The sequence below is a fragment of the Ochotona curzoniae genome, unplaced genomic scaffold (genome assembly GCF_017591425.1).
Source record: "Ochotona curzoniae isolate NIBS_2020 unplaced genomic scaffold, NIBS_Ocur_1.0 scaffold_2453, whole genome shotgun sequence".
NCBI classification, from domain to species: domain Eukaryota; kingdom Metazoa; phylum Chordata; class Mammalia; order Lagomorpha; family Ochotonidae; genus Ochotona; species Ochotona curzoniae.
In genome coordinates this window covers 13,648,522-13,675,082 of record NW_024467094.1, presented here as the reverse complement: position 1 = coordinate 13,675,082, position 26,561 = coordinate 13,648,522, and the positions used below count along the sequence as shown (strand labels likewise).

Below are 26,561 nucleotides of genomic sequence, written 5' to 3'. Positions count from 1 at the left end.
AGCGGAGGCCTGACTCATGTGGGTGCACAGAGCAAAGAAGCAGTCTGCAGACAGCAGGGAGTCAGTCCTGCTACTAGCATGACTAGTAGTGGAACTGAGGCTGGGCCAATCTGAACCACAGCTCGCACATCCCATCTCTCACCTCTACCTGCCCCGGAGGAGCTGCCAAGGCTCTCTGAGAAGCAGAGGGCAGAGTGAGCTCTCCACACTCTCAAGACCACAGTCCCCTGGCCTGAAGGAACAGCAGGAAACCGGCATCAGCAGGAGGAAAAGGACCTTTATTCCATACCTCAGAGAAGAGGGGGAGAGAGCACAGGCCAGGGAGTCCAAATCAATTGCAAGAGACAAGGAGACAGCAGATGGAAGCAGCACCAGACACTGCCCTTGGGCCCCTGGAGGAGCTGGTGGGACTACCTTTGGGGTGGGGGCTGGGCCATTCAGACTGCAGGTAGTCCAGTCTGGGAGGAGAACGTCGGGGCAGGGAGATGGGAAAAAGAAAACAAAGCAGGCTCAGGTCATAGGGCAGGAATTCATATCCAGTCCTCCTCTGCACTGGCCAATAAGCCCCCTTCAGTTCCTCCCTTGACCAGCCCTTAGCCCCAGACCTTCCCTCTCATGGGGAGCTTACAGCCCAGGCTATAAGCGGACAGGGGCAGGGAGGGAGGCAGTGCTAAGCCCCATGGTTCGCATAGGTGGAATGGGTTTTCTTTTAAATAGGTCATTGCACTTCACACACTGCTAAGCGGGGAGGGGCGAGGGGGGGGCTGGTGCACTGCTTCCCCTCTGCGTGTGGGGCTCGTTTGGCCCCAACCAGAAGCACCTGAGGGCTCTCCCCGAGCTGATTCTTGGATGCTAGTTCCTGGTTCTGCCTGGCAGCCTCTCCAGCTGCACAGAGAAAGGAGCCGCCTTCCCAGGAGTGAAGCCTGGAGAGGAGATTCCCCGGTGGTTCCCTGGGTGTGGGTGGGTGGGGGAGGCCCAGCTGCTGCCGTCGCCCCCTCCCACTCCCGAGGATGCAGCTGCTATGGAGAGGTTGGGGATTTAAATTAAAAAGTAAAAAGACAGCAGGCACTGAGAAAAGAAAGCCCTCGCCCTCGCCTCCGGGTGGACCCGGCAACTGAGACTGTCCCAGTCCTCCGTCCCTGAGCAGGAGGCCCCGAGCCGGAGGTCAGCGGGCCAACTCCATGAGGCGCCAGGCCACCTGCCACGGCGGCGCCATGGGCCAGGGTGCAAGCCAGCGGCGCTGCAGCTTTGAGGCAGGGAGGAGTCAACGGTTCTCTTTTCAGAAACTCTCTCCCACCTCTTCCATGTGGTGACGTCAGACACCCACAGCCTGGTGGAGAGCCATCCCACGCTGAAGAGGGTCAGCGTGTTCCGTGTAGAGCAGCAGTCAGCTGGGGGGTAGGGACTGATGCCCCTCACTGCCACCTCCTGGGCTGCAAACTGCTCCCCTGGGCTATGCATGGGTCTCCGTCAGCTTGGCTTCTGTGTCGCTGTCGCTGGTATAGTTATGGGAGTATTGTGCTCTGGAGGTGCTGTCGACAGGGTCAGGCTCATCATCTGACCGGTCGTGGGCAGGGGACTTCCAGTAGCCGGTGGGGCTGCAGGGCAAAAAATGTGAAAGACACCAGTGAGTATCCTTCCTCCCCTTCAAGTACCAAAGCCCCTGGCTCTGAGGAGACCAGCAGAGCCTATCACACCCCCAACCAGAGCCACAGGGCCAAGCAGAAACCAAGCCTGGCTTTACCTAGAAGGCATTGCAAACAGCACAAGAGGCAAGTGGTTTTAACCCCCGAAAGCTTAAAAAAGAAAATCCCAGGAAAGGGATGCTGATACACATGGGGCTAAGACATGAGTGAGCTTGGGGCGTCAGGATCCTCTGCCCTGGACATTTTGATCTAGCAGCTCCTGAGTGGAACTCGGGGATTCTGCATATCCAATACCCGAAGGTAGCATGACTTACCCAGGCCTTGGGGCAGGGGTCTATGACTAAGAGCTGTGGGGCTCCTGGACAAGTTAGTCCTAAAGAAGTTCTGGTTTTTCTGTGAAGGAGGTGTTTTCCTCCTTCCCCACGTCTTTCCTAGACCCTGACTTCGTAAGGCCTGTGAGAATTTCTGCTCACGAGGTATACAGGCTTAGGTAGTAGGGATGGCAAGGCTCATCTCAGGGTGGCCTAAAGGGAATGACCCCTTTTCTCGGCATGACCACCCAGCACTGTGGAACCTTCATCAGGCTCTGGGCACTGTGGCTCCAGCTGTCCTCTGTGTGGAGCAGCCCGGCCCACTGCAGAGAGTCAGATTATGACACCTGACAAAGGAACACAGGGTCACATCTTCTATGTATTTCTTGTACACAGGAATTCTGGGAGTCCAACTGCCTGCAATTCTGCCTTAAGAATGTGAGGAGAGGACCCAGTGCAATGGCTCAATGGCTAAATCCTCGCCTTGCAAGAAGTGGGATCACATATGGGAGCCGGCTCCCTGCTTGTGGCCTGGAAAAGCAGTAGAAGATGGCCCAAAGCCTTGGGACCTTTCACCCGTATAGGAGACTTGGAAGAAGTTCTTGGTTCCTAGCTTCAGATCAGCTCAGCTCCAGCCATTGCGGACACTTGAAGAGTGAACCAGCATCATTCTCTAAATCGCCTTCTCTCTGTAGATCTGTCTTTCCAATAAAAATGAACAAATCTTTAAACAGATGAGAAGAGTCCAGTTTCCTGGCCCTTTGAGAGTTTCAGCCCCAAACGCAAGGAGGAGGAAGGCGGGGCTTCACCAAGAAAGACACATTCTTGGTTTTCTCTAAGGTTTCCACGAGATCCAAAAGGCAACACAGAGTTCTGTGTAGGATCCATGAGCCTAGGCATCCTAGCTCTGCCATCTGGTTCTGTATCATGACCCTGGGAAGTATTACAAGGAAGCTGTTTCAGAAGACGAGGCATTGTGTCCAAGATCATAAGGCCTGGATGTGAACCTGAACGGGGACTCAGACCGCAAAGCCTCTGAGAGGGCACCCTACTGTCCTGCTGGATGGGGTGACCTTAGAAGGAAACAAGACGAAGGCTGAATTCTCTGCATCCCAGGGTGGGGAGGAAGAGGCAGACAGAATCCTTGTTCAAATTATGCAAAGTGGTTCAGGGATGGGGCCGCCTGGTTAATAGTTACCGTATTTCTCATGAATGAATTACCATTTTTAAAAGATCCGGAATAGCACAAAACACATTTCATACAAACCAGACTGAACATAAATGAGTCTCACTTGGATGGGCCAGAGGCACTTAAGGACTCTGGGGTGTCTCTGGGACAAAATTACGAAGCTCCGTGATGACTGTATAACATCAGAAAAAAAAAGTGGGGCTATTTTAGCTTTAGGGCTGTTTGAATTCTAAATTAGTGGGAGGCAGATCTTTTTTTTTTTAACGTCAACTTTCTGGGCACTTGGTGTGGAAGTCTGCTGATAGGCAGAGGGGTGCCTGGTGGAGGCAGGGCTCCAGATGCAGATGAGTCGGTGCTGAGAGCTGAACCTTTTCACCCAGGTCGCGTCCCCTTCTTCAAGGCTTGGATACACAGTTCTGGTAAGATGCTGGCAGTGGCCCAGGTGGCCAGGGCTGTGGAGCAATCAGATCATCTGGGTATGCCCCTGGGGCGCTCTCTGGCCAGTCTCCACAGTGGCTTCTACAGCCACAGGCACCAGAGAGCCCATGATCGGCAGCTCTTCTCCTCTCTAGGGTAGGAGCTGGTGCTGGCAATTTGAACATTTTAACCAAATTGTTTAAAAAGCTTTCCGCCCCACAAGCCGGTGTCTCCTTCTCAGCGCTGTCACAAACAATTTGGTAAATAAGCTAATTCCTGCTGGGAGAGCCTGGGGTGGCAGCTCCCCTCCCCTTGACTTTGCTATGGATGCTGTGTTTCAAATTCTAAATGCTCCCTGTTCCTGCTCACCAGATGGGAAGCTAAGCGACAGTTCTGCTTGCCCCACCCTCCAAATCAGTTAACGTGTTGGCAAGGACCTCCCTCCACAGACCCTTTTTCCCTGCTGGCTCTGTGTGTTACTGGCTGGGTTCTGCTGAAGTGTGCTTCTGCCCAGCTCAGCGCCATCCAGATCCTGCTCTTCAGAGGTGGTGGCTTCCTGGAGACCTGGTGGGATTGTGTGGCTGGCTGGTGGCAGGAGCAGGCTTCCTATCTTTTGTTGGAGCTGGGGTCAAGGGTTGCAGTGGGTTGAGGGCACTAGGGTCTGAAATCTGCCAGTCCTGCGTCGGGTGTGAGATAGCCCGGCTAGGGCTGTGTCTGCTTCTGGAGGGGAGGGCACAGCGCACAGAAGAGTCAGGCCCTCGGGGCTTGTAGACCTTTCCTTCCCTTGGTCCATCAGCTGACTTCCTGCCCGGGACTGGAAGGGAAAGGCTGAGATGCTAGAACAAATATTTTGATCCCTGTCTTTCTGCCTGTGGAGCGGACAATGGCTGGCTCTTAATGCAATGGTGATGCTTTTTTCTGGAGTATCCTGCAACTGGTGCAGGGGGGGAGTGACACAGCAGGGCTGAGCCCAGGGGTTGGTGTCTAAGCAGCTCAGGTTTGAAGAACAAGCTGGTCATGAGTCTGGTCTGGGTTTGAGTGCCACATCTTCCCACCCCACTAGCCATCTCCAAGCAGCTCTGATCCCATGCACTTCTTTACACATAGGTCTCTTGTGATAAAACACATCTAAAGAAGATCTAGCCGCTTCACAGCATAAGCATGCAATGGGTGTGTTAGTTCATGCACATGGGACACAAATAGTTATGCCCCAGGGGGGCTGCACTTGACTCCCAGCCCTGCCCTAGGAAGGGACTATGCCTGACATAACTGGGGTGAGCCAAAAGTCATCACCCACCAAGGGAACTGGCAACAATGGGCCCCCAGTGAGTCAGGCTCTGCCTTTCTTCCACGGTGGGGGTGTGTGCAGAAAGGGTCCTACTGCCAGGTCTCTCTCCCCATGGGAGGAGAGCCGGGGGAGGAAGGAGAGCTGGGAGGGGACTGTCACTCAGTAGGTGCTAATTTCTATTCATTAGAGCTTCACAAGATAAGCAGTGCCAAGGGGACGCCCACATGGGGGATGTGGGTAGCAGAGCTGGTGAGGGAATCAGGCGTCTCCAGGGCTGCCATGGGGTGCATGCGGTGACAACGTGGGCTGCAGCCTGTGAACCTTGTCCTCAGAATTTTACCAGGAAGGGAGACAGCTCTGCAGGGTGGCAGGTGAAGAACTGAGCAAAAGGTCCATAGTAGCTTATGGTCACTGACATACTAGCCTGAGGCCAGCCTGTTAGGGCCACGGACAAGCACCACCTGAAAGGGTGCTGCCTGGCATACAGTCACACCACAAACCCCATGGCCCCTGCACTGGGCCATGTGGAGACATCAGAGCAAGACTCCATTCATATCCTGGCCACTTCATTTCCCAGCTGTGTGACCTTGGCAAGTGATTTAACCGCTGTAAGCCTCAGATCTCTCATCTACGTAATGAACTAAGGAGATCTTTGGTATGAGCTTTTGAGGAGTAAGTGAATAAGGCGTGCTGGGGATCTAGACTGATCCCCTAACCCAGGGTAATTACCACTACCCGCAGGGAATTCAGCCAACTGGCTAACTACCTATCTTGACCCCTGGTCCCCATGGTACCTCTGAGGCCAGGCGGCCCAGGAGGAAGGCAGGAGTGGGGTCTGAGATAGTGGCCAGTGGGGGCAGGGAGCATTAGTTCACACTGGTGGGAGGGACACGCCATGCTGCACTCCGTGTCAGGTGCCACCTACTGCACTAGTCGCTCTCAGGCCGATACAGGTAGCGCATCATCAGGCTGTCCACCTCTTTCTTTCGCTTCTTCTCCTCCTTCCTCGATGGCCGCTGGGCCCGCCCAGCCTCCTCACTCTCCACTGCTGGGCCCTTCTTCACGCTTGAGCGGCTGTGGCTGGAGACAGTCGAGCCACTGGATGAGGAGGAGGAGGAGGAGGAGGAAGAGGAGGACTCGGACTCGGTTCTTTTCTTTCTCGACTTGGACTTTTTGCTCTTCCTGGAGCGCCCCTTCTTGTGCCGCTTGTGCTCTGAGGAGTCACCAGAGCTGGAGCTGGAGCTGCTCCTTCTGCTCCTGTGCTTGCTGCGGCTCTTGCGGCCACTGCGAGACCGGGACACGTCCGCCGCGGAGGCTGAACGGCGGATGCTGGTGGCTCGCTCAGGGGGGTCGAGCCGAGCGCTCCGGGCACTCTGGATGCTCTTCCGGTCATCATCCTCAGAGTCAGGCTCCAGGCTGCTCCGCTGGAACGGGACAGGTTTGTAGCTCAAGACCTCGTTGATGGCAGCCTCCAGGTCAGGGTCCAGGTAGGATCGGCGGCTCACCGGGCGGCTGCTGGTGCCCTGGGGCTCAGCAGTGGCAGAGGTCAAGCCGCGTGGCACAGACAGACTGCGGGCCAGTGATGGGTGGCTGTACTGGGAGTGCGCCTCGCTCAAGGCCACACTGGCTCCATCATCCCATTCATCCAGGCAGCTCCGGCCCAAGGACAGGCGTGAATCAGGGCTGTCACGGCCCAGGCCAGAGACCCGGCTTGAGGAAGGGCTGATGGTTCTGGGCAGGCTGTCAAGGCGGGAGGTGCTGCGACGGGCGCTCGGGGAGCCAGACAACGAGAAGCTCAGGGAGGAGCGGGCCCCTTCCTCACCAGAGCCCCGCCGAGTGGCCGAGGACGCCCGGCTCACCGGCGCAGAAACAACAGAAGCCCCATCCATGTCTGAACCCCAGCGCTTCTCCAGCCTGCGGCCGGCTCGGCTCCCGGCCTCGGAGGAGAACACGGAGCTGCACTCGTCAGGGTCTTCCCGGGGCCCAGAGGTGCGGGGCCTCCGAGGGGGCCTCTCAGGGGAGGCCGGCCGCTCGCTCAGCGTGGAGAAGAGCGAGTCCTCATCCCCCTTGCCCCCGATGGAGTCTTTCAGGGTGAGCCGTTTCCGGTAGCTCAGGGAACTCATCACAGAGGCCGGCCTATCCTCCACCCCCTTGCCCTCCTTAGGGAGGACGTTGAGGGCCGATCTGTGGGAGGGAAGGCCCAGCATGGGGGAGAGAGAGAGAGGAGAGAATGAAGAGAGAGAAAGAGAGAGAGCGAGAGAGGAGCAAACATTAAACCTGGAGAATCAAGACCAGGGGGCGGGAGGCAAAGGGGAGAGAAAACGCAGCAGCCTGGCAGAGTGGTGGAGAGAGCGTCGGAGGAAATGAAGCAAAATAATTTGCGTCAGTGAAAATAGCTTCATGGAGAATGTCATGTAAATTAGACTATTGTTCTATTTCATCACTTTTCCCCCTCTAAAACGTTTAGTTCAATTTATTTCATTGTCAACTACCTGGAGCCTCGTGCTATGCCGTGGTGAACGGCAGTGGGGCGGGGAAAGCGGCATTATCTGCAATAACAAAATGTTGTTTGGCCAAATAAATTAAACCAATTAGAGGGGGGTCTGCTGGCTGCTTGGGGTGAGTGGCTGGACTTGGGGAAGTGGCCTCTGGGGAGTTAGACAAGAGGGGAGCAGTAGTACCTGTTCTACCCAGTCTAAATGCTGTCTAGGGAAGGTGTGGGAAGGGTGCTTTGGAGGAGCAGAGTCAGCCTGAGGTGGGGGGGACGGGACCCTGTGTAAGGGGACAGCAGGAGAACGGCCAAGGACACTGCCAGCCTGGCCAGTGGCTAAGGATGGGGAAGGGGCACCCAGACCCAATATCCTAATACCACAACCATGTGGAAGGCAGGGCAGAAAGTTCTTCCAGTGAATGGGTGTTTGCAGGAAGTCTGGCGGGTAGGCGGCAATGAAAGACTGGAGGAAGAAGAGAATGGGCAGAGAAAGACAGCAGTGTGTGCCTGTGGCTGGAACCACAGTCAGGGGAACCAGTGTCTTTTTGCTGCTAGTCCTTCCTATTAAGTCAGCTGAGATTCAGCCAGGTAGTTCAACCAACATTTGTTGAGTGGGTATGTGGGAATGAAGATAAACTTGTACCAACCCAAGCCTCCTGCCTAGGAAGAAAACATTACCTGGCAAGAACAAGGGAGACACAGCCCCTGGCTAAGCAGTGGCCGAGCCTCTCCTATGAGGGGCACACACCCAGCCCTCACAGATGCCAGGTGAGCAGTGCGGATGGCATGAGGCCTGTCCTCTTGGCATCACAGTGCTGCCTGTCTATTTCTGGCAGCCTGAGATGGCTTTTTCCTCACAACACAAGACCACCCACTCACCTGGAGCTCTTCAAGCTGCCATCATCGGAGGCTGCCTTAGACAATCCTTTGTTTTTTGACAACCAAGACTTGACCCCATCGACCCGGTCCTCCAGCTCTGAGTCCACATCCGAGTCTCCCTCACTGTCAGGAGGAGAAAGCAGGAAAGTGGGCAAGGTTGGGTGGGAGGTGAGCCCTGGCTGCTCGGGAGGGAGAGCTGCAGGGGGACAAGGGCATAAAAAGGGCAGGGGCAGGTGGCATGCACGTTGTGAGATGGGGAGAAAACGAGAAGTTAGGTGAGCACATCATCCCTAGAAGCCTGCCCTGCTCAGTAGGTCACATGGTGGGTGCCCCCAATGACAAGCAGCCAACCACCCAATGAGGAGAGAAGACCACCCCGCTCATCAGCTACAGCCATTGATTTTTGGTTAAAAGGAGGTATCCTGGGCCATTCAGCTACTCTGCGAGGCTTCTTCTGAGGTTCCCCATCTGCCACTCCCCAAACTGGGGGGAGATGGCTGCTACCATTTTCCATGCCTTTGTTCCAAGATCCAGGCTACAAGCTGTACGTGACTTCCACTTAGTTTGCACTTGGTCTCCCTGGCTGATAGCATCAGCCATCTGGGCACTGGGTTAAGGAAGCCCAGGCCATGTCCTAGACCCACCCTGTAGCCTAGCCAACCTCCCTGGCCCTTAACAAACAGAAAAAGGATGGAGATTTGGGGGACGGGAACATTAGCATTTGCCAAGGAACTAAACAACAGATCTAAGACAGAATTGCCCCTAGAGACCCATGTGGGCTCATAAAGTCCCGTTTGGGGTTGTTTCTCCCAAATTTCTCTGTCTCCCGTCAGGTAGCCTGCATCCATGAGTCTCTAGCCCTTGCTCCCTGGTGCTGCTTCAGGCCACGCTGACCCTAGCACTTTCGGGAAACCCAAAGGAGTCAAAGAGAGCCTCATCACAAAGCAGGTGGGGTCTGGAGATAGCGTCTGTCTGCAGATGCTTCTAAAATCCTGCAAAATGCCTGCTCTCTAAGTTTGCCTGCCATTGATAGGCTAGTATTTCTCCTTGATGTAAATTTCCTTTCATCTGTGTCAACAGGAACAGCCCCATTCCTGAATTATGTTCTTGAATAAATAGCCACATAGGCACGCACGCGCGCATCCACACACAGAGGCACACACACACAGGGAAGCCACCAGACCTTGTTCTGGAACTGTGAGCGAGCCTGACTTCATGATGGCTGGATGTGTGGTGGTGGGGTATAGAGGAAGAATGCAGATAAATAGGCATATGCTATGAGCTTCCGTCACATATACAATGGTAACCAAGATGAGGCTGGCTGATGCCCTGGGCAACCAGGAGTTTACCAGACAGTCCCATATCCACTAATGCAAGCCGTGTGCCTGTGTGAGCCCAGCAGATTTACTGCAGTGTGCAAGCCCCCACGGAACGCCAATACCACCTGATTTATGCACCCATGCAAAAAACCTCCCTCTCTAGCTCCGGAACCTGTAATTTATCACCGCTGTTCATAACCATATTGATTGCCTTTAGAAAGGAGGTGCTGTATGCATCGCAAAATCTATGTCTACATGTTAAAAGCGTTTCTGTATAAATCTCCCTTAATACCGCGCTGTTTACTGCTTTCATTAAGGTTATGGCAATAACAACTGTATCTCTAAGTAAATCGAAACATTATTTTTCTGCCCGCCTTAGCACACTCGCTCGATAACTTGGAGCTGGGACCCAGGGTAACTAAGGAAGGAGCCACATCACTTCTCTACCATCAGGGTGAGCCGGCTCAAATATGGATGTCTTCATGTGCCTGTATGAGTGCAGGCTGAGGCATGTGTACATGTGTGTGCATGCGTACGCCTGACAGTGGTTTAAAATGGGCTCTTCATTGTACATTTTATCAGCCCTTGGAGCCCCTACTGCCCATGGATGGCAAGGCCAGAACACACTGGAGACTGATGGTTGTGGGTCCACAATACGAATTCTCATCCCTCCATTCAGAAGGGGTTAAGGAGCTGCCCTGCCTGCTCATGCCTTTCCTTCAGCTGTAGGCATCTGGACAATGTTTAGGTTCTTTTCCTTAAATAATCAGGCCCGTAAACAAACTCCAGGGGCAGACAGGCTCAGGGGGCAGTTGAAATTTTAAATGGCCGGAATTAAACCTCGCGTCAAATACAATTTATGTCCGGGCTCATGTGCTATTAGTTAACTGGGAGCCGAATCACAGGGGAACAAACAAACGGAGACAGAACGGCAGGGGATATTAATTGTGTGTGACAACCGGGCTCCAGCGGCCCTCTATCACTGTTACACACTATTACATTTATCATTAGCTCTCCTGGAGTCCCCTGCACTGGCGCCAACCCATCCTGACCAGGGGAGGAGGCATGCCAGGCAGGAGTGAGTGCTGGTGGGTGGGGGTGGGGGATGGGAGAATAATGCTACAAGAGAACAACCAGCTCCCCAAACCCACCCTGCCCACAGCCTTGTTCCCATGCACTTGCTGTTCAGCTCCCGCTCAGGGAGAAGGGGTGGGTGTCCCTGGCTTCCTGTTCCCTGACAGATAGTACCGACACGGTACCTTGGTCCCTCTACCCAAGGTGCCCGCAGAGAACAGAGCAGCAACAGCAGAGAAGCCCTGATGAGCTGCCTGAATGAGTCCTCCCAACAAAGTGACTGTCAGGGCTTTCTCCTCCCGCCCTTCATGAGAAGGCGGTGGACCTTTAAGACAAAGCACATTCTCTTCTTTATGGCAGTGCTGGCTGCACAGGAGCCCAGGGATGCTGATTAAGTCCTGCCCAGACCCAGACCAGGGAGGTGGATGAGGGTGCAGAGGGTTGGACTCAGCAAGGCAGGCTGGGTCCCACCAAATGGGGCTAAGCCCCCTTCTCTGACGGGGCCCTCCAATCCTGCCCACCAAGGGTAGAGTCCAGCAAGTCCTGGACTTCCAGAGGAGCACACTTCTGCCCTGGCTGGGGTCCAGCTTAAGGACAGAGTCTGCGGTGTTAGTATTAGAGACCAGCAAGGGACAGAGTGTGGGAGGCCGTGTGGCCATGCGTGCCGCATGCAGTGGGGGCCCAGCGGGGAGCCCAGGGTTAGGGGTGGTTAGACACCCGCGAGGAGAGGCAGAGAGCACATGCGCTCTGGTCCTCACAGTTTATTCTTTCTTTTCTGATACTTGGTCACCATGTCCTGCAAACTGGAAACAGAAAGAAAATGGTGGGCAAGGGGGCCGGAGGAAGCAGATGGGATCATCAATGGACAGGCCCAGGTGGACCCCTCAACTGAGGCCTCCTCTTTCCTCAGCAACAGCTGGCTCTGCCTGGCTGGGGGCAAAGGAGAAGGGGAGGAGTGACCATAGCCTGTGGCACTGATATCCTGTTTGCCCCCTCACATCAGAGTAGGTTCCCAGGATGGGTATAGGTCTTGAAAGCTTCTCCAGGGCCAGACCTGTTCCCTCCCACCTCCCCCTGCCACTCTGCTGCTCTTCTCAGCCCAAGACTTTGTCTGCAGCCTAAGACAGCAAATCTCTCTCTCTCTCCTAAACCATTCCCTGGGTGGGTTTTATGAGAGCAAATCTCTGGCATGGTAACAAGGCACCGTAGCCTTTAAATCTTGCTCTCCCCAGAGTGGACAGGCGCCACTGGAAACGTGGCTAAGCGGGGGGATAACTCATCTCAGACAGGCAGAGGCAGGGAGCTGGGTCCTCAGGAGGCAGTGGGGAGGGGATGGAGACAGCAGGGACAGTATCTGCCTTCTTTAGTCCCTGCCAGCTGGGCTCTGGCAGCCAGGGTAGAGTGGGGTGGTGGCTTGGTAATGGGGAGACAGGTGGGGGTTCTGCCTGGAGGCCTGGTCCCAGGGTGTCAACAGGCCTCTAGACAGGCTGCAGGTGCCATGGAGGGTGCCCCCACCTGTTGATGAGGTCCTCGTTCTCATCACTCTCCATCTCGTCCTCAATGGCAGCCTGCAGGTCACCGATGCGCTTGAATGCCAGTTTCAGGTCAGCCTGCAGGCTCTGATTGGCTGCCTCCAGGCTCTCCAAGTCCATCTCCTAGGAGGGAGGTGAACAATCTGGTGTGCATTGCTGGGGTGCCCCAGCCACCCAGGAAGAAACCTGCTCATGTGTCCCCTGGCTGGAGGAGCTGCCTGAGAGTTGCTTAAAACCCGCACAGCCTCCCTGCTCTGCTGTGCTGGGCTGTGGAGGACTGGCCCTACCTGCTGGAGACTCCGGGGTCATCCCTGAGCCGATCTCTGGTCATGCTCCTCCCTCCTCCAGTTCTCTAACAGAGAACTCCCTACCCCCTGCTCCCCACCAGCCTGCGAGGAGGTAGACGTCCAGTAGCTGCTCAGCGGGCTTCCTGAGACCCCACAGAGGTGTAGGGGTGGCAATACCAGTTCGTGCTTCTTGCGGCTCGCCTCGGCCTCCTTCCTGGCAAGCTCGCCCATCTCCTCCTTCGTGTCCCGGAGCTGCCGCTGAAGCCGCTTGTTCTGCTCCTTCTCCCGGTTTTCAGCTGCAATGCGCTGATCCCGCTCCTCGGTCAGCTTCTCCATGTTCTCCTTGAGCCGGCTGGCCAGGCCCTGGATCAACAGAAGGGGAAGATGGGTCCATCAATCAGGCAGAGAGAGAGGTGGGCTGAGGTAGGGTTCTGTGTCAGGAGCCCTGGGGCCCAGCTCTGGCTCCACCACTCATTGTCTGTGGCAGGAAAGAAGCTCAAATCCTCAGCAGCTTCCGTTGCTTTGCTGTAGGGAGAGGGGGTCCTTGAGGACCGAGTAAGGGAGAGAGAGATCTTGAACGCCCCTCAGCAGATGAGTGTGCTGTTCCTATCAGCAGCAGTACCCACATGGACGGTGGGCCTTGGGTGGGTCTGGGCCTGCCTGCTGCTGGGCCCTCCCTGCTCAGCAGGGCTTTTCTCTGAGACCCTGACCCCAAAAGATAGATGCTGTGCTGAGGGGTAAGGGGCCTCCATGAGGGCTCTAGGGTTAGAAGGTGACCAAGCAGGGGTGACTCCTGTGCCTTGCAGCAGGATAAAGAACAAAAAGTTGCCAGAAGACAGTGCAGAGGCAGGAGTGAGAGAAGGACCCTGCATCTAGCACTGACCCTCCTGTTACCTCTGTCTGCCCCCAAGCCTCCCTCCGCATATCTAAAATGCCAGACTCAGGCCATGTGTGGTTAACACTGACAAATCTGGGCTACAAGCTTGCCTTTCAGAGAAACAGAGTAGAAGGAAGGGACCAGGTCCCAGAGCAAAGGGTACAAGTCCAGTAGGGGGGCCCTGCAGCTGCTGGCCCAGGGGCTCATTTGCCTGCCCCCAGCTCCATGCCCTTGGACAGCCTGCTGAGACCTTAGTGTAAAGTGGGTTTCAAAATATGATCCTCACCCTGGGGTTGTGTGGGCAGAAAATGAACTACTGCGCCCCCATGTAGTCTAGTTTTCCTGGGTACTAGGGCTTCAACCAGAGGCTGTCACGCCTTCTGCTCACAGCAAGAACATCAACACCTTCCTGTTTCCACCCTTCCCTGCATCGATATGGAAGGCAGGAGGATGCTCGGCCTCCACAGTGCAACCACAGCACCCAGCCCTGACAGCTAGGATGTAGGCCAATGTGGGTGAGTCTAGAAGCACAAGGAAGAGGGGGTAAGCCAGGGAGAGTGCTTTGCTGCCTCCTGCCTCCTCTCTCAGCTGTGCTGGGGAAGTGTGAGGAAGAGAAAGCTTGGAAGTTGCAGGGCGGAGGGCTAGTAGGACTGAAGAGCATGGAGGTGAGCAGAAGGGAGAAGGGGAACAGACTGGGGAAGAGAGTCAGCCTGACAGGAACAACGTGCAAAGGGAAAGACAGTCAGGTGCAGATGGAGAAGAGGGAAAGGCAGAGGCAGGAAGGGTGGGAAGGAGTGAGGGAAAAAGGGCATCACCAGGCAGGGGAGAGGAGGTGCGGCAAGATGAGAGCAGAGACTTCAGCCCTCACACAAGTGCTGCCGCCCGCTGCATATTTATGACCCTGCCAGCGTGCAGGGGGATAGGCGGGGTGGGGGTGGGGGGAGCGTGTGTGCAGGAAAATATGAAGACGAAAAGCTAAGCTGCTCTGGTCCCTTGGCAGAAAGCAAGCACGGAAACGGAATATAAAGCAGGCCGGCTCCATGGCGCCCATGGAGGACCCCCGCTCCTGCAGCAAACCCAGCAGCTTGGCGGGGCCTCAGAGGGGCGCCCGGGGCCTGCCCAGCTCCATGGAGCAGAGCATGCAAGCCGAGCATGCGTGGCTCCTGGCTGCTCAGGTTACAGCTGGCTGTCAGGGACAGCCCTGGCTGGCTCGCTGCAGACCCACCTCCAGCCGTTTCACTTGGGTCCTTTCGAACTCCAGGCGGGTCTCCAGCTCCCGAATCTTGGCTTCCTGCCTGCTCACAAGGGACTTGTCCACCATGGACTGCTCCAGGAATTCCACCTGGCTCTGGAGAGCTTGTAGCTGGGGAAGAAGAGACGCCATGGGAAAAAAAGAACTGAGCCCAGGGAGGGAGGCGTAGGGAGTCGGGCCAGGGTGTCACCACAGTGGACCGGAGGGCTGGGATAGGGCAGGACACAGGGGCAGAGTGGAGGGAGGGGGCTTCTCAGCTGCCCCAGGGCTTGGCACAGATTCTGCCTTCTGAGAGAAAGGAGAAACCTAAGGCCCAAGGAGCCAACAGACACACAAACGAGGCACCAAAGCCAGAATGTCTGTTGTGGTAATGGAGCTCCAAGCCCAGCTCCTTCCATCAGCCTGTACTGCCTGTGGCAGAGAGAAGTGCTTGGTTTTCCATCCTGGGAATGTGGGGGCCCTCCCCATTTGTGGGGTCCCTCACCCTCTCTCTGTTAGGAGAGCCCGCTTCCCACCTTCTCCTGCAGCTCTTGCTTCTCCTTGTTGGACTCTTCGAGTTGAGCTTGGAGGTCATTCATCTGAGCCAGGTCCCGAGAGGCCTGGAGAAGGGGGTGAAGGCATTGGGGTGCAGGGACCTCTGTAAACAAATGCCCAGCCCCCAGCCCACACGGAGGATCCGGCGCCTACAGAGAAGTGGCTGCACTGGGGGCCGTGGGGGAGGTCCGCAGGATGGCCTCCACAGCTGTGGTACCTGTGCCACGGCCGCCTTGTGCTTCTTCATCAGTTCGTTCATGTCCTCCTGATCCTCCTCCAGCCGGTTCTGAATCTCATTCTTCTCACGCTGCAGGCGGCTCAGCTGCTCCTCCAGCTGGACGGAGGCAGAGGCGGATCAGAGGGCACGGGGGTCCAGAGTGCTAGCCCGAAGGCTCCTGGTGGCAGGATGGGGCCTCCTCCCACATCACTCCAATAGGTAGGAGAGCGGCCAGAGTTGGGGAGGACCATGGGAACCAGGCCCACCCTGGGGAGAGGGCTCCAGGACCAAGGCTGCTTAGAGAACTGTGTTGTGCTCTGGGCCAAGGGAATGACGACGGGAATGGCTGTCTCTGCAGCCTGGGCAGACCCTGGGCTTCTGGGCTAAGTGACAGCTGCTTTCTGGCAGCTCCTGGGAGGCTAATGAGAAGGCAGACAAAGCCTGCCCGGAACAAACGACCCATCAGCCCGGCACGGCCAGCCCAGGCCCTGACCCGCACACTCTGGCTGCCTCAGGCCCGGTAGGAGGACTCGGTAAGCTCCCTGGCTCCCTGGCTGGGATTCTCCCCTGGGACCGCCCACTCCCCTCAGCCCAACCCCCACAGCCAGGCCACTTCTGGGGTTGGGGGAGGGGAGGAGACAGCCAACAGCAGCTTCAGGAAATGAATGAATCTATTAGCCTGTAATTCCAAACCAGAATGACTGCGTTGGCTCCTTCTCGGCCCCATCCATCTTGTTACTGGGCTGTGGGGAACTGGGGGAAGCCTCTGCCAAGGAATTTATGAACTCGGATTTAAATAAAATGGTAATTTTATAACAGCCTTTTTTAACACAATTAAGGAATTTGAATTACTCACCTGAAAACTGCTGAGGGGAGCACGGATGTCACAGGAATAAGCCCAGCCCATGAGACTGGTATCGCTCAGCAGCTGAGGGACTGCGGCCAGTGGGCCGTGATGCCTACCGCCCAGCCTGGCCTCCTTCCCCGCCCTGAGCCCTGCCCAAGGAGCTACCAGTGGCTGCAGCGAGTGGGGGAGGTGGAAATTAAAAGGGAGGCATTAAATAAGAGCTCTAATTAGCTGCCGCCTGGGCTTGTCAGTGGGCCGGGCAGGGAAAGGGGAGGGCGGCCGAGCCATCCTGTCCTCTTATCGGTGCTTCTGCTAATCTCCAGGCACCTGTTTACATCCCTCAGCCACATTAGCTGCCTTTATTTATGGTGTCGGGGCCTGCAGCCAAGCTCCCACAGGCAGGTGGTTAAACGGGGAGACGGGCCCTGGCCGGCTCCCTCATCTACCCGCCCCTCTCCAAGGCCTGTGCTCAGAGTGGGAGAGACAGGGAATGGGAGGCCCGCTCTTCTGGCAGAGAGCCCTGTGGTGAAGGAACCTGTTCAGAGTGCATGGAGCCACCATCGCGGCTGCATTCTCCCTCAGCACCGCTCCCCCCGCCCGCCCCGGGCCCTGCCCTGCCTCCACTGCACCCTCACCGCAGTCTTGGCTTTGGCGATATCATCAATCTGTAGGTGCAGGTCTTCAATTTCCACCTCCATGGCTTTCCGCGCTTTGACAGCTGCTGCACAGGTGAACTCTGACTCTTCCAGCTGCACACAGGCCCCACCCCCGCCCCAGAGAGAGGCGTCAGCCATCCACTGCAGGCCGGAGGCTCTGCAAGCTGCTGGCAGGGCTGGAGGAGTCCAGTGGCTCTCCTCACCTTCCTCCTCAATGCATTTAGACCACAGGGCTGTGGCCGTGTTGTGATGCAATGGCATCCCCTCCTCTGACAGGGACAGGCAAGCATCGGGCCACACCCACACCACACACTACCACACTGCATGGCACACAGACCCTCGGGAACCTGCCTGCTGGGAGTGGATTCTTCCCACCACTCTCCTTCAAAAGCTGCTGAGAGGAGCGAGAGGGAGTGAAAGAGAGTGGGCACCTGGTTCTTCAGCTGGGCGATCTCCCGCTTGCTGGGCGCGTTGTTCTTCAGGTGGTCCAGCATGATCTGTGCATCAGCCAGCAGGGCCTTGGTGCGCTTCAAGTCTTTCCGCAGCCGCTTCTCTGACTCAACATCTCGCCGGCTCACCTGGGAAGGGAGAGGACTCCAGCGGTGGGGACTCTGGGCTGCACCACAGGAACTCCCTCCTGTCTACTGCAAGTCCACCCTCACCTCACCTCAATCCCATAGTCCCCATATGAGCAGTGACATGGGAAGTGCCAGGATCAGGCCAGCCAGTGAGAAAGACCTGGGGGTGCCAGTGCACAGGACTGCCCCACCCCTAGAGATGGTCATAGGTGCTGCAGAGCCCTCTCTGCTTACACTGGGCCCAGCTTCCCGTTGGCAGCCCCCCAAGTCACTGGCTGCAGGTGTTTACCTGATCGTTAAGTGCCGTGAGCTTGCCCTCCAGTTCCCGCTTATCCCGCAGCACCTTCTGCTTGTCTTCATACTCCTCCTCCAGCTGCACTTCCATCTGCTTCAACTGCCCAGGAGACACAGACCCATCTGCCCAGAGCCACACAGTCCCCTTCCCTTCTGGTCCCTCAGCCCAGGAAGCCAGTGGAATAGGGCTGAGCCTGGACTACCCCTGACCTCTGACCCTGGAGTTCAGAGCAGCCTACCAGGGGAGAGGTGCTGGCCAGCCACAGTAGGAGGTTTCATGGCAGGGTGAGCCTGTGGAGCGGCTAGCAAGGAGTGCTGGCATAGAAAGCTGGACACTCCCACTTCTCAAGGGCCCAAGCTTCTCTGGACTTGGAAGGAACACCACCCCAGCCAACACCAGCATCCCAAGACCCTTGGTCCGGCAAGATAATGGCAGACCACATGGCTAAGACAGGAAAAGCAAACCTCTTGCTGGGACGGATGCTTGTTCTAGCAGTTCAGACACTGGGATAAGATGCCCCTTCCCCTATTAGTGCTTGAGTTTGACACTTGACTCTGTTCCTGGCCCCAGCTTCCTGCTAAGGCAGATGCTGGGAAGCAGAGGTGACGGCTCAAGTAAATGGAAGACGCACATTGAGTTTCCAGTTCCTGACTTTGGCCCTCCAGGAGTGAGGGAACACCCTTTCTCATCCATCTTCCTTGGTTTCTCTCAAATGATCAGCATTGAATTTAAAAAGAAAGAAAGAGGGGAGGGAGGGCGGGAGGGAGATAGAGGAAGGAAGGAATGCCAGCCCTTACTTGGAAGCTGCTGTGGTGTAGGAGACAGATGAGTGCCCAGGTGCCTCACCTTCTTTTGACAGGACTGCCGGGCCTCCTCCACTTCCTCATCCCGGCTCTCCATCTCCTTGGTATGTGTCTGCCTCATCCGCTCCATCTCCATCTCAAGACGCAGCTTGGCCTGCAGTGGTTGAGAATGGGGTCAGAGTTCCATTCTCAGCAGCCTGCTGACTCTCTCCTGCCTCGCAGCCCTCTCAGATCTCAGAGCAGGTGCACCCAGCCAGGTTCCTTGACTTGCATCTTGCTTCCAAGGCAGCAAACTTCTCTAGAAATGCAACTCCCTTTACTAGGTGTCTGGCATTGGCCCACAGACAGGCTGTTGGGGTGGGGACAGCTCTGTAGCTTTTCCACTTGGCCTGCAGGCTCCAGCTCCCTCAACTGACTGGGGGATTTAGTGGTAGGCTGGTGGGGTGGCCCAGGGCCCTTTGGATCGTCCCACGCTCCTCACTCCTAGAGCTTGATCAAGTTGTGTTTTTGTAGAAATCTCTGTGAGAGCTTAATTGTCTTCATACTGTGGCTGGCACAGATCAGGTGCTCACTCAACATTCTGTTGAGTAGGTGAGTAAGAGAGCAAATGGAATAGATATGGGATCCTGCCCTCCTCTGGCCCTTACCCAGAGTTGGCTGTGGGGTTGCTGGCACCTCTGCAACACCTCATCCCTCCCTTGGCCAAGCCCTCCGGCACCTGTTCCAGCATCTGGATGGTCCCCGCCTGCTCATCTAGCTCCTCTTCCTGATCTTTGACCTTGGCCTCCAGGTCTCGAAGCTGTTTCTTGACCTTGGCCAGAGAGGCCTCATCCTTGGATTCTTGGGAAGAAATGTCCTGGAGCTCAGCCTCTAGAGAAACAACCTTCTGGGTAAACCCTGCAATGTCCATGTCTTTTTCCTGGGAGCAAATGAGAAGACAAGGTTGGGGCTGGATGGTGAGGCGGATGGGACAACGTGCAGATGGTGGAGGTTCCACCCACCTCCAGCTGCTGCTTCAGGCTGAAAGCCTCAGCTAAGAGCATGTCCTTCTCCCGCTGCAGCTTCTCCCGCTGTAGCTTCTCCCGCTGAGCCTCCTCGTGTGCCTGTGAGAGCTCGCTGTCAAACCTGCAAGGGTGCAGGGCAACTCTGTCATGTGCAGGGAAGACAGCCAAGAGTTCGTGTCACGGACATGCACAGGACACCTGCAAGGCTGAGGTGAGTGTGTGCTGTCTTCAGGCGGGAGTGCTGGTAAGGTCAGAGGTCACAGGTCAGGCTGGGGTTTGGAATGGGGGCCACTTCATTGAATGAGCCCTTTTATAAGATGGACTATGGGGACTCATAGCCTGGGAAAGGCAGAGGGGACCCTCTCCTTAGGACTCAGGTCTCTCCACCTTCTATTTCAATAGAACAGAATGAGGGGCCAGGGTGAGGGAGGAATGGGAACCAGAACGAGTACAAGTACCTCATCTCACTCACGCCATACAGGGTAACTTGGCAACTGCAGATAAAGCTGCTGGTTGCTGCGCCAGCCTCTGGGGTAGGCACTGGCCAGATCCACCTGCCCCAGCAGTCCCCTGTCCCTGACACTCCCTGCGTGGGTCCAGTAGTCCCCAGCTGGCCATGTGCTCCAGTGGGCACATAGCTCAGGGTCTCTGCTCCTTCATTTCCTAGACTTGGGTTTCCCGCCCATTGATTCTGAATAAGGAGTGAACCATGGCTGCAATTTCTCTTAACACTGTTCCTGAATAGTTAACAGGTTCCCATGGAGACTGAACAACTCCCCCCACTACTCCCACCCCACATCTGAAAAAAGTAAGAGAACCCCGGGTGGCTGAAAGCTAATAAGTTGCCCAGCGGGGAGTGTGGCAACATGGTAAGGAGGCTGGGCTGGCTCTGGCATCAGGGTGCTCAGAAGGGGGAGACCCACTGAAGGTGTCAGGCTTTGTGTAAGAGGGCAGGTGAGGTGTGAGAGGAGGAGAGAAGCAGATCCTGGGGTCCTTGGGTGCTGGAAGGAGCCCAAGGCCTTCCTGCTTCCCCTTGCCCTTCCCAGGGTGGATGGCTGCCCAGTGGGGAAGGTGGTGGTGTATCTGAGAAGCCGGGGGTGACCCAGTGTGGCTCGGAGAGCCATGGTTGGGAGGGCTGCCCCTTCCCAGAAGCAAGGGTGCCTCTGCTAAGAAGCCTTCCCCTTCAGTGGGGAGCCGGGGACCCCCACTGCTGCCAGGGTGTGTGGGCTCCTCCATGTTGCTAATAAAGGCACCCCATTCCCTTCCACAGTCAGGGAAATTAATTTAGATTGGATTTTCTCCTGTGAGGCTGCCCTCCCCCCCTCTGAGTCATTACCGTAATGAGATGGAAGTGGTGCGGTAGTTTAGCCACGACATGAGTCGTAAGAGTGTTTGTGTAGCTGAGGCAAGCAGGTCTGGGGCCAGGCTGGGTGGGGGTAGGGGGCAGGGATGGAGGCGGTGACAGGTGCACACCTGGGGAGCACATCTAAGAGTGGAGGCCTGTGCAGGCCTTTGATGGAGATCTGGTCTGCATTTCTCCTGGAGGTTGGGAGTGAACTTCTGTTAACCTGCCAAGACCTGTGACCACACCGGCAAGTCCACCAGTCAAATTGAGGTCCTCCTATGGAGGAGATAGAGGAAGCCCTGTCTGGCTGCTCTAGAACATTCTCTGGGCCTAGGGCAGGGGCCCACTCACCTCCTCTGTTTCTTCTCCAGCTCGTGGTTGCGGACCTGCTGGCCCTCCAGGTGTAGCTTGGTGTCTTGCAGCTCCCCAGTCAGCCGCTGGCATTTCTTCTTCAGCTGCTGCAGGGTCCGCTGGCTCTCATCACTGTCGGCTTGTAGGTCCCCAAGCTAGGGGGTCCAGAGGGGTACACAGTCAGCAGTATGGAGAGCAAGGGGACACCCAAAGGGGAGGCACAGAGTTGCGGTCATCCTGGGGACGTGAGGAGCTCTAATGGTGCCTGTACTGAGACTGGCTCCTTACAGCGTCTGCCTGCCTCCGGCCAGACAGCTGGGCAGCACATGGTCCCTCCCAGGCAGGGGCCCCGGCACTGCCCATTGCCTTACCCGCCTCTCCAGCTGCCTTTTGCTTTGCTGCTCCACCTCCAGCTTGTCTTCAAACTCCTGCTGCAGGTGCTTCTTGGTGAAGTCCACCTCTCGCACTGCTCGCTCATACTTCAGCCGCCACTCACCACCTGTGTGGTTGGGGGCAAACGTGGGAGGACAGAGGTGAGAACAGCCCCAAGAAAGGAGAAGGGTGGGGCAGTGGGAAACCACAGGTGGAGTCAGAGAGGTCCCTGGGTACGTGGCTGGGAAGCCCACTGGGAGAAGACTATTGGGAGGGTCCTTATTCTTCCCATGTACTACCAAGTCAGGACCCCGAACCCATACGTTGTCCCTATGGTGATAACTCCCTGCATTTCCTGGTGCCTCTTCTTTCTCATTTGTTCCTTGCACGTTAGTCTTAGAATGGTCCTCCCGGGAAGGGGAGGCAGGTGCGGGGCAGGTCATGAGGGCCTGAGGTAGGCTTCAGTTCAGGCCATTGCCGAGCTCCCCCTGCCTCAGACTCACCGGTGTCATCGTCGTCTACCTCACCATTGAGCTCGGCCGCCCGGATGAGCCGGGCCTCCATCACCTCCATTTCCATCACCTCCATCTGCTTTTTCAGGGCATCGTACTGGCCCTACAGGGGTGAGGATGAGAAGATGGCTATTTCACCCGTACTCAGAACCACCCAAAGGCCCTAGGCAGGCACAGGACCCCACTTTCCCTGGGAGGTCGGGCTAGTAGTGAAGCTGCCAAGTGTCTTTGGGGGATGCAGTCACAGCTGCTGTCCTCAGCCCGGCCCCGCACTCACCTGCAGTTCTTTCATCTCCTTCTCCGCTCGGAGCCTCTCAGCAGTCTCAGCGTCCAGCAGCTGGGAGGTGGACTCCCCAGTGTTCCGTTCATCTGTCAGTTCCGATGTCAGCTCTGAGATCTGGGGTTGGGGGGAGAGACATACCTCCAGCTGCAGCACCTGCCTTGCATAGCCAGAACCACTGGGCAGGGCAGGGGCGGATCACAATGATGGTGGGTCCATCTGCCTGGTGGCAGCCACCACTCACCCGGGTCTCTAGCCGGTCACTGTTGAGCCGCAGCTCATTCCGCTCCTTCTCCACCTTCTCAAGCTTCCCTCGCAGCTGCTGGATCTCCTCCTGGGGAAGTAAGGAGGGAAAGTGGCCTGGGGTATTTCAAGGAGTCAGGGCTCTGGGTCTGCACCCTCTGGCACAAAGCTGGGGCAGCTTGGGTCAGGACATCAACTGAGAGGCAAGTCCCCAGTAGAAGAGTAGCTGCTGCCCAGAACTCCTGTCCCTAGACCCTGAGGAAGTCCTAAATTGTATCCTCAGGGGTGCTAGCACCCCAGAGGGACCCTTGTCTGATGGGCAGGGCTCAAGAACACCCACTCTCTGGACTAAACCTGGGGTGCCTGGGAACCATGATATTCCTTACGTCCTTGCTCCGGATCTGCTCCTCCGACAGCTGCACTTCAATGAGGGGCCGCACGGTGGTGAAGAGCTTCCACCAGGGCCAGTCCTTCACTCCCCTGTTCTTCTTGATGTTCTTCTGCACACAGCGGATGGCCAGGTCCTGGATCTGCAGTTGGTGGGAGGGGCAGGGTGGAAGGCAGGGCTCTCAGCTGTCCCAGCTGAGCCTGGCAAGGATTCTCATCCCCTCGTGCCACCAGCATTGCCGTTGGGGGGCTGCTTATCTGGTCCCCAAACACTTCCCCACCCCCAGCCCACATTTCCCTCTCAGGGTAGGGAGCACGGCCCTGGGCACTAAGCGCCCCACCGTCATTAGGGATAATCTCATCTGCTTTATTTGCTGCCTGATTATTTCCAGCACCCTGGCCTAGCTGTGCTATAAAACCTAATCTTGCTGAAACACAAGAGGCGGCAATACTGGCTGGTTTATGGACTTGCTAATAAGAAAAGGAGTCGCTGACACAGCTCCTTAATCTTCATAGAGCAGCCTATGGTGCAGAGCCCACCTTAGTCTGGGCTCTGCTCCCCAACCCCTCCACCCAGCCCTCCCACCAGGCCAAAGGGCCTTGTGCTGCATACACTAGCCTCTGGGAGCTGCCTGCTCCCTGCCCTGGCCAGGGAATGGCATTCCAAGATTGCCCACCTCTTCTCCCTAGGTGGTAATTACCCAGCACCCCAAGCTCAGCCTCCCTGCCCTGTACTTGCGGGAGAGCCCAGCTAGGCTGGGCCAGGGTAAGGGCAGTCTTTAGAGCACCTTTCTCTTCTTGAAGTGCTGGCGGGCAAGGTAGCCCCTGCAGGCTGCCTGAAACAGGGTCAGATGCCTACTGGTCTGTTCATCCCGCTGCTCTTCCAGCCGTGCCAATGTGCCTGCCCGGAAGAACACCTGCAGAGAAGCAGTTTGGTGAAGGCCAGAGTCTGGACCGTGGATGGTTCTGCTGAGGGAAGGTGAGGAGCTGGAGGAGCAGGCAGGTCGGGGAGTGTGCCCGTGGGCTTGGCAAGAGCCTGAAAATCCACTTGTCCAGGAAAGGAGGGCGGAGTGAGAAGAGGCCCTGGGAAGGCTAAGCCAGAGGGAGGCTGGGATGGGAGGAGCAAGCCGGCAAATCTAACTTCCAGGCCAGAGGAGAGGAGAGACAAAGGAGAGACCCCTGGGGCAGGGGAGGACCCCCTTTGGTCAGGGCAGCCATGGCTTCTTCCCCTGAGGATTGCAACAGCATGGCCATGCCCTGTGCCACACCCCACTTAGGGCCCACCCACTGTACAGCCAACAGGAAGCAATAGGGAGTTGCTGTAGGGGAAGAGTGGGACAAATGGCGGCAGTGGTGGTAGGGGGCTTCTGCTCTTCGGATCCCCACCTGTGCTCAGCTTCATGTAAAGGCAGGCTCCTCTATCAGGTCCCAGCGCCCCACCTCCACCCACCCAGGTTTCAGCTTGTCATGAAGAAGTCAGTGAGGTGGGTGGAGTTGGCAGGGAAGGCGACCTGTCATACAGGTTTGGGGGGTGAGAGAGCTTGCAGCTGAGTGCCCAGCAGCTGAGCGCCCCCACACCCAGCCTTTCCTCACTACTCTCGCTGCCCTAGGATGGCGCCAAGTCAAGGTTCCCTGCTCACAGAAGAACAGTGAGGGGCTGGGGGCAGCCAGCCAGGGAGTAAAGCACTCTGGTATCCTGGAAGACACGTAAAGGCATGCTTGGGTACATACAAACCTCTACCTGGCACCTGGTGCCGAGAATGTGTGAATGCCAAGGGAAACAGGCAAGGCAAATGATCTCAGAGGCCCCTTTAAAGGCAGACATGAGAAGAGGGCTTAAGCTTTCTGCTGAGAAAGCCATGCTATGGGCCCATTCACACTCCCTGCTGACTCTGTGCCCGACAACACAGGACTAAGGGCAGTCTCCCAGGGCCATCTCCTTCACTCTAAACTCATTTTACAAAGTCAGAGGCCCTTAGCCCGTGCCTGCCCCTCCAGAGTCCTTTCCTGCACCCTCAAGATCCTGTGGTCATAAAAAAAAAAAATAAAGATCCTCTGGTCTCTGATAAAGGGCCCTCCCCATGCTGAGGCAAGGTGATGGACACAGGAGCCCGCCTTGCTCACCAGCTGCTGCAAACCCACAAGGCCTGTGTTTTCTTCCCCTGACCAGATGTGAGTAGCAAGCATCTGGCTTTGCACCTGGGACACCAGGAAACCCTGGGGCTCCTGGATGATGCAGGACACAGAGGAGCTGTGCTGGTAGCTAGGGAGAGGAACAGCCCAAACAGGCCCTTTCCTGTTCAAGTTGTGCCTGAGAAGCTGGGATCAGGCTTGGATGAGATGCCACCCCCAGTGCCAGCCAGCAGCAGCCCAGCCTGCTGGAGGGCAATAGCCTGGGGGAGAAGTCAGGTGTGAATGGAAGGAAATCCTTGATTGCAGGCAGTTCCAGTGAGGAAGCCAGTGGGCCAGCAGAGGCTGAGCTCACTGGGGAGGTTGGGGGAGGACAGAAGCCGGACTCAGAGGGTAGACGCAATAGGAAAGCATAAGCCATGACTCCTCAGGCAGGATGGACACAGAGCACGGGGAAGGCTTAGTAACCTTCGAGCCTGTTCGGCAAGATTCCACCTCACATACCCCATGGGGCCGAGGCCGAGTCCTGCCTTTCTGCTGCTGGGTGGCCAGGTCCAGACCCCTGTATCTCTGGTGCCCCACTGCTCTCCCACCCCCACCCTCGGAGCACACATGCAGGAAGCTACTTGTGCAGGGGCCCCAGTTCCATGCGGAGAGGCCCACACTCCACGCAAGACTCCCTGCCTGGGGGTGGGAAGCTCCTGCTGACATCCAGGCAGAGGTAGGCCTGCCTTTCCATCAGCATGTTCCATTCAGGTGAGGAGTCTGGCCTGGGCAGGTAGTGGCAGCAGAGCCTGCATAGCTGAGTCCTGTGTGCTCCTCTGGGAACCTGGCCGCTTCAGGCAACTTGCACAGGTGCTCTGCCCGTTTTACGGATGGCCTCTCTGCTCCTTTCCACTCCCCACGCCAAGATTTAGGCCAAGTTCAAGGCCACCTTCCAACACACACATACCCATTCCTAACATTACAGAGGGTGTTCATGGCACAGGAGCCCGTAATTCAGAGTGGGTGAGTCACATTTACTGCCCCCCTCTGCTTGCCCTGAACCAGAACATCTGCCTCCCTGGCCTCTGGCCTGGAGTGCGCAGCTTGAGTGGAGGGTAGAGGGAGGAGTGGGGCTCAAGACTCCGATCAAGGGGCCGTCAGGGAGGGCAGGCCTGGTTGTGCCTGGTGGGGTGGCTTACCCGGCTAAGCCCCGGGCAGCAGCTGCTCTTCTCCAGGTCCAAGGACTCTAGCAGCTCCTCCACGGCCTGTGGAAGAGAGACTTCTGTCAGGCAGCCCACGGGGGTGCCTCCTTTCCCCTTATCTCTCCCCTCCTCCTCCCAGAGCATCTGTTGTCTATTCCATGAGCCCTCCCACTGGGCTCTGTGGTGTCAGGCACTGTGCCAGACTTGGGACATAGGAGTGACCACCAGAGGAATGAGCTGTCTCGTTGGGGAGCAGAA

The 26,561-nt window shown here is 56.8% G+C and overlaps 1 protein-coding gene across 1 annotated transcript in view; it reads right to left on the bottom strand.

Moving 5' to 3' along the window:
* Nucleotides 1-257: 257 nt before the first annotated feature.
* Nucleotides 258-26,561, bottom strand: part of MYO18A (myosin XVIIIA) — a 95,919-nt gene continuing 69,615 nt past the window's right edge. The window contains exons 22-42 of the mRNA XM_041001754.1: nucleotides 26,301-26,366; nucleotides 23,775-23,903; nucleotides 22,986-23,129; nucleotides 22,601-22,690; nucleotides 22,354-22,473; nucleotides 22,068-22,179; nucleotides 21,564-21,691; nucleotides 21,193-21,347; nucleotides 19,494-19,617; nucleotides 19,211-19,411; nucleotides 18,536-18,646; nucleotides 17,684-17,788; nucleotides 17,248-17,394; nucleotides 16,796-16,909; nucleotides 15,314-15,430; nucleotides 15,078-15,161; nucleotides 14,536-14,673; nucleotides 12,611-12,796; nucleotides 12,130-12,269; nucleotides 8,222-8,344; nucleotides 258-1,598 (exon numbers count right to left, since the gene is read on the bottom strand). Of these exons, the coding sequence (XP_040857688.1) occupies nucleotides 1,454-1,598; nucleotides 8,222-8,344; nucleotides 12,130-12,269; nucleotides 12,611-12,796; nucleotides 14,536-14,673; nucleotides 15,078-15,161; nucleotides 15,314-15,430; nucleotides 16,796-16,909; nucleotides 17,248-17,394; nucleotides 17,684-17,788; nucleotides 18,536-18,646; nucleotides 19,211-19,411; nucleotides 19,494-19,617; nucleotides 21,193-21,347; nucleotides 21,564-21,691; nucleotides 22,068-22,179; nucleotides 22,354-22,473; nucleotides 22,601-22,690; nucleotides 22,986-23,129; nucleotides 23,775-23,903; nucleotides 26,301-26,366 (2,679 nt within the window). The 3' untranslated portion in view covers nucleotides 258-1,453. The remainder of the gene's footprint in view (nucleotides 1,599-8,221; nucleotides 8,345-12,129; nucleotides 12,270-12,610; nucleotides 12,797-14,535; nucleotides 14,674-15,077; nucleotides 15,162-15,313; nucleotides 15,431-16,795; nucleotides 16,910-17,247; nucleotides 17,395-17,683; nucleotides 17,789-18,535; nucleotides 18,647-19,210; nucleotides 19,412-19,493; nucleotides 19,618-21,192; nucleotides 21,348-21,563; nucleotides 21,692-22,067; nucleotides 22,180-22,353; nucleotides 22,474-22,600; nucleotides 22,691-22,985; nucleotides 23,130-23,774; nucleotides 23,904-26,300; nucleotides 26,367-26,561) is intronic.